Source organism: Carlito syrichta, unplaced genomic scaffold (assembly GCF_000164805.1).
Source record: "Carlito syrichta isolate Samal-C Ts95f unplaced genomic scaffold, Tarsius_syrichta-2.0.1 Scaffold120477, whole genome shotgun sequence".
NCBI classification, from domain to species: Eukaryota; Metazoa; Chordata; class Mammalia; order Primates; family Tarsiidae; genus Carlito; species Carlito syrichta.
The window spans coordinates 6952-17486 of record NW_007064573.1 but is presented as its reverse complement, the minus strand read 5'-3'; the positions used below and the strand labels follow the sequence as shown (position 1 = coordinate 17486).

At 44.8% G+C, this 10535-nt stretch overlaps 1 protein-coding gene across 1 annotated transcript in view; it reads right to left on the bottom strand.

The window, feature by feature from the left end:
• Positions 1-647: 647 nt before the first annotated feature.
• The window catches only part of PRDM14 (PR/SET domain 14), a 16833-nt gene continuing 6945 nt past the window's right edge, over positions 648-10535 (bottom strand). The window contains exons 5-7 of the mRNA XM_008048048.1: positions 6522-6724; positions 3977-4078; positions 648-908 (exon numbers count right to left, since the gene is read on the bottom strand). Coding sequence (XP_008046239.1) covers positions 648-908; positions 3977-4078; positions 6522-6724 — 566 coding nt within the window. The remainder of the gene's footprint in view (positions 909-3976; positions 4079-6521; positions 6725-10535) is intronic.

The following is a 10535-nucleotide window of genomic DNA, read 5'->3' as shown; positions in this document are numbered from 1 at the left end:
TTGTAGAGCACGTTTTTCTTTTTCTTTTTTTTTTGAGTTGGAGTCTCACTGTCGCCCAGATAGGAGTGCAGTGGCCGCTCCCGGCCACCGCAGCCTCGACCTGCTGGGCTCCGGCGATTCTTCCGCCTCAGCCTTCCGAGTAGCCGGAACTACAGGCGTGCGCTACCACGCCCGGCTAATTTTTGATTTATTGTAGAGATGAGGGCTCGCCAAGTTGCCCAGGCGGGTCTCAAACCCGCGGGCTCAGGCAATCCACTCACCTCGGCCTTCCAAAGCACTGGGATTACAGGCTGAGCCACTGAGCCCGGCGCTAAATGAATTTTTAAAAATGAATTTGTTCTATAAAGAAACGGGCCAGGCTCAGCGGCTCACGCCCATAATCCCCACACTTTGAGTCTCAAGTAGGAGAATCACTTGAGGCCAGGAGTTCGAAAACAACCTGAGTAACAAAATGAGACCCTGTCTTTACAAAAAGAGAGAAAGAAAGAAAAAAGAACAAGCGATGGCCATAAACATAATCCAACTGGGGGCCCAAGGCAAATAGGAGAAGGCTTCCTTTTTTTCCACCATGAAATTCGGACGGTATTTCCAGTTCAGGGAGGTTATATAACCCATAATAAGAAATAGAGAAACTGAGTCCCTCGCTTTCACATTGTGTCGTCCCGTCCCCCTCCCAAAGGATAGTAGTCTTCATGAAACTTCATGTGGGAGTAGAACACTTCCTGATCTGGGAAGGTTTTCCCACAGATGCTACAGGAACAACCCTCGTCCTCCTTGTGAGAGCGTCGCACGTGGCTGTCATGGGCAGCGTGGGAGGCAAAAGATTTCCCACAGTACTTGCATTTGAAGGGCTTCTCCCCGGAGTGCTGCCTGATGTGTGTGCGGAGAATGCTGGAGGCAGTGAACTTCTACAGAGAACAGAGAGCAGAAGAAACAGTCAGCTTCTGTGAGCTGGAGAGCGGCTAACAGAAGGGTTAACTTCATTGCTATGACTGATGAACCTTGGGTTCTTTTTTTTTTTTTGAGTTGGAGTCTCACTCTGTCGCCCAGACTGGAGTGCAGTGGCCGCTCCTGGCCACCGCAGCCTCAACCTGCTGGGCTCTGGCGATCCTTCCGCCTCCGCCTTCCAAGTAGCTGGAGCTACAGGCGCGTGCCACCACACCCGGCTAATTTTTGATTTATTGCAGAGATGAGGTCTCGCCAAGTTGCCCAGGCGGGTCTCGAACCCTCAGGCTCAGGCAATCAACTCACCTCAGCCTCCCAAAGGCACGGGATTACAGGCTGAGCCACCGAGCCCAGGGAACCTTGGGTTTTAAGGCTACAAGGCACTCATGGCCATCAGCAGTAGCCTTAATCAGAAAGGACTCATGATTCGGCTTTCTGGCTGGTTTTGAGCAGTACTGGGTGTTGCTACAGTGCCCCTCTGGCTGAGATGACCCGTAGGTCAGGTAACACGCAGATTGGGCCAGGTTTGGTGGCTCAGCCTGTAATCCCAGCACTTTGGGAGGCCGAAGCGAGTGGATTGCCTGAACCTAAAAACAAAAAACAAAAGCAGATTGCCAACCCTACCCCAGAAAGTGGGAGCCAGTAAACCTGACATGAGACCCAGGAGCCTGCATTTAAACAAGCAGTCCTTACACAGATTGGGTTACCTTAGAAAAGATTAAACTTTTTTTTTTGAGTAGAGTCTCACTCTGTCGCCTAGGCTGGAGTGCAGTGGCTGCTCCCGGCCACCTCAGCCTCGATCTGCTGGGTTCCGGTGATCCTTCCGCCTCAGCCTTTCAAGGAGCTGGAACTACAGGCACGCACCACCACGTCCAGCTAATTTTTGATTTATTGTACAGACGAGGACTCTCCAAGTTGCCCAGGCTGGTCTTGAATCCGTGGGCTCAGGCAATCCTTGAGCCTCGGTCTCTCTAAGTGCTGGCATTATAGGCTTGAGCCAACACGCCCAACCTTTTTTTTTTTTTTTTTTTGAGTTGGAGTCTCACTCCGTCGCCCAGGCTGGAGTGCAGTGGCACACTCAGTCACCGCAGCCTCAACCTGCTGGGCTCAAGTGACCCTTCTGCCTCAACCTTCTGAGTAGGTGGAACTACAGGCGTATGCCACCACACCCAGCTAATTTTTTGATTTATTGTGGAGTGAGGTCTCACCATGTTGCCCAGCCTGGTCTCAAACCCCTGGGATCAGGCAATCCTCTCACCTCAGCCTCTCAAAATGCTGGGATTACAGGCTTAAGCCACCTCGCCCAGCTAAACATTTAAACAAACAAACAAACAAACAACAAAAAAACCCAAGCAATTCTGCTGCAAGTAGTCCCAGGACCACACTTCAAGACAAACTGCATTACAGCAGGAGAAGCTAATACTGGTGTTTTTGCGCGAGTCAGGATCGTATCTTTTTTTTTAATGTAGGCTTTTTGAGATGGTTTGTAGGGTATTTTATCTTTACATTGGGAATCCCATGGGAGAGCATTTGCCTTTCAGGACAGACTGCTTTTTCACACAAAATTAAAACTGCCTTCCATTGGTTTGTGCTAAGTTTACAAAGTCTAATTATGCCTCAGCTCTGTTTTTCTTTGCCAATAATTTTCATTTATTGACATATACTTTCTGTGGAGGTATTAGTTTTCCTAAACCTGGTAGACTCAATGTTTTTTATTTATTTTATTGTTATTACTTTAATGTAATGTAATGTGTGTGTGTGTGTGTGTGTGTGTGTGTGTATCCAAGTGTGGTGGCTCACATCTGTATCCCAGCACTCTGGGAGGCTGAGGTGGGAGGATCACTTGAGCCCAGGAGTTCGAGACCCATCTGGGTAACAGTGAGACCTCCTATCTACAAAGAAAGTAAAATAATTAGCCAGGAGTGATGGTATGTACCTGCAATTCCAGCTACTTGGGAGCCCAAGATGAGAGGATCACTTGGGCTCAGGAATTAGAGGCTGTGAGCCATGATCCTGCCACTCCACTCTAGCCTGGGCAAAAGTGAAACCTCGGCTCAAAAATAAACATATACATATATACATACATATGTGTGTTTGTATATTTTCTTATTTATTTATTTATTTATTTATTTGAGTTGGAGTCTTACTCTGTTGCCCACACTGGAGTGCAGTGGCCGCTCCTGGCCACCGCAACCTCGACCCACTGGGCTCCAGTGATCCTTCTGCCTCAGCCTTCCAAGTAGTTGGAACTACAGGCGTGCGCTACCACGCCCGGCTAATTTTTTGATTTATTGCAGAGATGAGGTCTCGCCAAGTTGCCCAGGCGGGTCTCGAACCCGCGGGCTCAGGCAATCCACTCACCGCAGCCTCCCAAGGCGCGAGATTACAGGCTGAGCCACCGAGCCCGGCTTTGACTATTATTTCTAAAGGTGACCGTCACGCTACTATCTCTGTTACAGCAACCAAGGCATGTATTTGTCTCTCCGTTTTTACAGCTGTATATTCTGTACAACATAGATGAGATGCCACTTCTACAATGTCCCTGTAGAAAGTCAGATCAGCCATATCCTCCCAGTCTAAAGTAGCAATAATAGTAGCTAGCATTTCAGTAGTATTTATGTTGCACCCAGTAGTGTTATGAGAGTTCTCCATATTTCACTGATTCAATTCAACAACTCTATAAAGAGGATTGATTTTCCCAAAGAAGATACTCAAGAGAAGTCAGTGGACATGTTCAAGGACACACAACTAGGGAAGTATCAGAACCAAGATTTGAGCCTTGGCTGAGTCTGGAGGTGTCTGTGGTCATCAGGTCTCTGTAATTCAGGATGTGCTTCATTATACATGCTCTAAATGCTAGCTCAGTAATAGGAGGTTGTATCTGACATCTTTAGCAAACTTAAGCATACCTGAGGATGAGGATGGAGCTGGTATTTGACTAACATTTGCCAAGAGCTCATGTTAAACCAGGCTTTATGCTCTAAGTTCTTACCCATGACACCCCAGCAGAGCTCGAGACAGATCCACTTACCTTTGTACAATACACACACTGGTAAGGTCTGTCTCCAGAGTGGACCCTCATGTGTTTGTTTAAGCTGGAAGACTGAGAGAAACATTTCCCACAGGTAGAACACTAAGGTGAAAAAGAAAAATATAGGTGAAATTATGTCTCTGCTAACAAGCCCATTTAAACCTTGCATTAACCTGTGGGTGAGAAGAGAAATCCTGTGTTTATTCCGTGTGTATCTGGAAGCCATGGATTGCCCTTTCTCTGGGACAGTAGAAGACACTCTGGGAGTAAATGAAGAAGCAGAAAGTGTGGGCTGTGGTCCAGATTCTGCCCAGGTTGGTCACTTATGCTGTGATTTTAGGACATGTCTGAGTGTCAGTTGCTTCAGATGTGACATGAGAGAACTGCCCAAGATTGTGGTACGACAGAAGTGTGATTCAGTCCTGCTCTGTCAACAAGGAGCTGTGTGACCGAGCCCAGCTTTGAATATTATTTCCTTTTTTTTCTTTTTTTTGAGTGGGAGTCTTGTTCTGTCGCCCACGCTGGAGTGCAGTGGCCGCTCGCAGGCCAAAAACTATTGCATACGCTAAAGCTATTGAAATTAAAAAGAAAAGAGTGCAATAGATCAATAAAACTAATTCTGGAAGGTGATGAAAAATAGCCAAATATGACAACTCACGTATTTGTGAGCCAAGAAATTCCAAATCAGAGTAAGTTTCACAAATAATGCTTCCAATAAAAATGTAAGCATCATTATACAAAGTAAGAAACTAAAGGTATCTCACATAATTAAACATCCTGGCAAAAAACAAACGCTTGCAAGGAAGTCGCCATTTTGAGAAATTCAGCGTATAAGAAACAGTGTTTATTTGAAAAAACAAATCCTGTCTCTATTGGTCAGGTATTTCAGCAGGTTGGACGGGAGGAAAATTATAAATTCATGCATGAACTCTTGTACTTATACCTATTATGGACTACAGGGATTTTCTCTTGACAGTTTTATTTTGCGTTCTTCCTGAAATTGATGTCACATTTCAGGGACATTGGTCTTCATCGATCTTAATGGATGAGTCATGTGAAGAGGAGGCACATTTAGGTTGGAAGAAAGGTAATAGTTTTTAGTTGTTGCTTGTACACCCGGCATCTGCTGATATTTTAGTCAATCAATTACTTTTTTTCTCTTTCAGAAACGATTTTTCTTGTTAAAAATCATTTATCTGAAGTTTTGAATGACTGTTTCACTTTGCTTTTTTTTCTTCTGCTCAGGTCAAATTAAGTGTAAATGTTAAGCAAGAAAAACCTCAACCCTTTGAACATATTGGTGGAGAGCAGCTAAATATATTTCTTGAGTTAGAATTCTTGATTAGAGATTTGAAAACTAATGTTAAGTAGTATTTATAGTAATAAATTGTTGAGTATAGTAGCCTCATAATATTCAGTATGATCCTAATTATATTAAAACACACACACAATGAGAGGAAAATTACACCTAAAATAGCTTAATTTTGAGCAGCAGGATAATAGGTGGATTTTTTTCCCCCTCTAAATTGTATTTACAAAGCATACATTATTTTCTCACATTAAAAAATAAAAATTGAGGCCTGGTGCAGTAGCTCACACCTGTAATCCCAGCACTTTGGGAGGATTAAGTGAGAGGATTACTTGAGCCTACCAGTTCAAAACCAACACGGAAAACATAGTGAAGCCTTGTCTCTACCAAAAAAATATTAGCCGGACATGCTGGCACATGCCTATAGTCCCAGCTACTCGGGATACTGAGGAGGAAGGATGGCCCTGAGCCCAGGAGGTAGAGGCTGCAGTGAGCCATGATTGTCAGTGAGCCGTAATTGTCATGATCATGCTATTGCACTCCAGCCTGGGCGACAACTCAAAAAAATAAAAACAAAATGCTAAAGGAAGCTATCAAATAAAAACATAAAAAGCACTCTTCACTCTCATCATGCTCCCAGAATGACAGCAGTTACATGTTTCAATCCAATTGCTTTTCCATTTATGTGTGAAACATTATACATAGCACACATAATAACATAATTCATTTGTTTTGTTTTGTTTTTGAGTTGGAGTCTCACTCTTGTTGCCCAGGCTGGAGGGCAGTGGCATGTTCACTGCCACCGCAGCCTCTACCTGAGCTCAGTCTTTCAAGTAGGGCTGGAACTACAGACAGATGCCACCACGCCCCACTAGTTTTTGTGATTTATTGTAGAGACAAGGTCTCATCAAGTTGCCCAAGGCTGGTCTCGAACCCATAGGCTCAGGCAATCCTCTCACCTCGGCCTCCCCAAGTCCTGGGATTATAGGCGTGAGCCACCATGCCCACCCGATAATAACATAATTTAAGTGATGTCATTCTAGCCTGTAGTTTGGCTTTTGCTTCCTAAGCCATATTTTATTTTTAAATTCTTTTAGAATCGCACAAATGACACATAATAATTGCAAAAGTAGTCACACCTCACAAGAGCATACACTCTAGTGATTGAGACTTTTCCAGAAGCATTGGAAAGGGAGCGGTAAGAGCAATCTGAGGGTGCTCACTCCTGGGGCTCACCTTGTGAGGCCGGTGCTTCTCATGAACGTGTAGGATGTGGATCCGGAGTCGGTCCCGCTTCTCGAAGGATCGTTTGCAGAGAGAACAGGGAAATTTCCTATCACCCTTGTCCACACAGGGGGTGTACTTGAGGTGCTTATCTCTGTAATATTTGTAGGTAAACACCTTCCCACATCGTTCACATCTGTAGCCTTCTGCAGACTCTGTCAGACACAGTAAACACAGTGGCTTTCAGTTACCTCCGTCCTTACGCCCTCCGAGAGGATTTTGACTTTTTATTTTATTTTTTTTGAGACAGGGTCTCACTTTGTTGCCTAGGCTGGAGTATTGGCAATCCTCCCTTCTTGGCCTCCCAAGGTGCTGGATTATAGGCGTGGGCCACTACCCCTGGCAAGAGTATTTTAAAAAACCTTTTGTTACAGAAAACAGACTTTAAGTTTTTAAAGGTTAAATTTAGTTGTAAAGTTTATTTTAGAGACAGGGTCTCCCTCTGTTACCCAGGCTGGAGTACAGTGGCATGATCATGGCTCACTGCAGCATCAACCTTTCTTTCATTACAGAAAATTTTGAACATCGTACAGAAGTGAAAATCATAGTGTAATGAACCCTCATGTGTCAAACACCAAGTTCTGACCGACTCATAACCAATTTTGTTTTCATTGATATCACCTCTCGCCAATAATGGATTATTTTATTTTTTTTGTTTTTGAGTTGGAGTCTCATTCTGTCGCTCTGGCTGGAGTGCAATGGCACGCTTATGGCCACCGCAGCCTCAACCTGCTGGGCTTAGGTGATCTTTCCGCCTCAGCCTTCCAAGTAGCTGGGACTACAGGCGTGCACTACCACGCCCAGCTAGTTTTTTTATTTATTGTAGAGATGAGGTCTCGCCAAGTTGCCCAGGCTCATCTCGAACCTATGGGCTCAGGCAATCCTTTCACCTCCACCTCCCGAAGTGCTGGGATTATAGGCGTGAGCCACAGCAACCAGCAAATAACATCTCTTTTAAAAGCATAACTGCCGGGCATGGTGGCTCACGCCTGTAATCCCAGCACTTGGGAGGAGGAGGAGAGAGGATTGCCTGAGCCCACAGGCTCGAGACCAGCCTGGGCAACTTGGTGAGACCTGTCTCTACAATAAATACAAAAATTAGCAAGGCATGGTGGTGCATGCGTATAGTTCCAGACACTTGGAAGGCCAAGGTGGAAGGATAGCCTGAGCCCAGCAAGCCAAGGCTTCCGTAGCTGAGTATGCCACTGCACTCCAGCCTGGGCGACAGAGTGCGACTCTGACTCAAAAAGTAAAAATAAATAAAAAGCAAACCATAACGCCATTGTCATACCTAAACAATTAACTTTTTCCTTAATATATATATACACTCATATACAGACATTTTATTTTATTATTTTTTGGTCAATTAGCTCAGATTGCAATTCAAACAAAGTCTACATATTGTACATGGTTGCCACCTCAAGGAATTATATTAAATCTATAGGTTCTCCTTACCTTTCGTTCCCTGCCATGTATTTGCTGAAAAAGTCCTTCTTCTGGTCCCATTTAAGAACAATGCAACCCTGCAGTTCTTAAACACATCCTACCTGGTAGTTGTTACAAGGTTGACACACCGAGGCATACCCACTACTTCTCTTTTATCCTTTAAGATCAGCCTGAGCTATGAGGTCACAGCAGTCACCAGAACACCTCAGCTGACTTCCCAGTCTTCACAGCGCTGTTCCACTCGACCCCATTTGTGAAGACCGAGGCGCCCTCTTAGCTTATAGTTCTCTTCTCTAAATCTTTGGGGGAAGATCTAGGAGCTTCGCGTGCAGGGTAAGACTGAAAACATTTCTTCTTCCCTGACACAGTGTTACCATGACAGCTCATTTAATTCTTACAAGTATGAGGGATACTGTCACTGAGTGATAGGCAAGATTGAGAAAGGTAAATCTGTTTCTTTTTGTTTTTGTTTTTGTTTTTTTGAGTTGGAGTCTCACTCTGTCGCCCAGACTGGAGTGCAGTGGCCGCTCCTGGCCACCGCAGCCTCGACCTGCTGGGCTCCGGCAATCCCTCCACCTCAGCCTTCCTAGTAGCCAGAATTACAGGAACGCGCTACCACGCCCGGCTGATTTTTTGATTTATTGTAGAGATGAGATCTCGTCAAGTTGCCCAGGTGAGTCTCGAACCCGCGGGCTCAGGCAATCCACTCACCTCAGCCTCCCAAAGTGCGGGATTACAGGCTGAGCCACCGAGCCCGGCTGGTAAGTCTGTTTCTATTAACAGAGGGAGGAGGAGGAGAGAGGTTAGAGAAGGTGCAGCTCGACCCTAGCAGAGAAGGGTCCAGGTCCACGGGTGTCTATGTGTTGGGGACAGGAGAGAGAACAGGGGCCACCGACAAAAGCATCCCTGCTGAGGACGCTTGGGATTCCAGAGGATCAAGTGGCTTTGACTATGAATGCACCACTGAGACTTCATTGTTGGCTCCCAGGGAGGGAGAAAAGCCCAGAGTGAGTCTATGCAAGCGTCTGTTCTGTAGATAGAAATCTTTTCAGCATTGGGACAGCAGGGAAGCTGTCCATCAGGGGCTTTGTTAGTTGACAACTACATCCCAGGCACAGTTAACAGGTGGCTAAGGAAATAAACCATTCATTAAGTAAATAACTGGGAAAGCAACCACCAACCCCAGTCAACCCCAAGATCCATTGCTCTGCTATGTCTGTCACTTTCATTGAGGTGCTAATACTCTCAGAATGCCCTTGCTGGGACAGTTTTTGTGCAGAGCAAGAATTTTCAGTGGTCCAAAATACTGGCCTTCCTGCTTCCTGGGGTGGAAAGAAAGGATCAGCAATTTTACTGACCAAAGCACTAAAGCACATCAACATTCAGAATAAGGGCTCAAGAGTGAGTTTGCATAAGAACAACGACTTAGATCCTTTCTAATTAGGCTTCAGTTGTCTACATTTTCTGCCCAAGTCTTTAGAAATTTATCTTAACCTAATTTTATCGTGTTCCCTATCCTTCTTCCCCCATCCCTTCACACCTCCACACCCCAAAACACACATGTACGCTGCCTCTCTCACACACACAAACAAAGGAGGAATGCCTGCATATTCAAATAACCCGCCCACATAGAGTTCAGACCCTTCCCTCTCCACCCAAGACCTTAAAGGGGAAGGCTTCCACCAGTTCTCACCAAAAAGCCTTTGGGGAAAAAAAAGAAAAAAACAAACAGAACAAAAACCCCACATTTTTCTTGAGAAGGCAGTGAAATTTTTTTCTTTCCTTTGTATCATATTCAAGCCATTTCTAATAACAGAAAAAAAGCCAAATTCATTTCTAATTCTTCCCAACAAATTAAGCTGTTCACAAGTTCCCATCCACACATTGTCCAAAATAAATGTCATCTTAACAATGCTGAAAGCACCAGCTATCATTTGGTTCAGAACTGGAGCACTGGTACCTGCAGGCTGGTGTTTTCCCCACTTCCTATCGTAGGCCCCTCCCTGTTGCTTGTTGTGACTGTAATCTCTAATATCCGCACACTATTCCATGGTCTTAATATACAGGTTGAACAGCCTTTATCCAAATTACTTGGGACCACAAGTGTTTCAGATTTTTGTGAAAATTTTGGAATATTCGCATATATATGAGATATCTTGGGGGTGGGGCCCAAGTCTACACACAAAATTCGTTTATGTTTCATATGTGCCTAATGCACTTAGTAGAAACATGGCGCTCAAAGGGTTTTGGAGCATTTTGGACTTCTAGACTAGGGGTGCTCAACCTGTATCATCATTTACATAAAAAGTATTCTACAACTGGGCATTTAGATCATTTGCGATTTTTCATTATATGAATGGGGCTCTATATAAAAATCCTCGTGGGCAAAACTTGTTCCTTCTGGATTATTTCTTGATAATAAATTTCCAGAAGAGTATTACTTGAAAGAGCAAAGGTTAGCCGGGCTCGGTGGCTCAGCCTGTAATCCCGCGCCTTTGGGAGGCTGAGGTGAGTGGATTG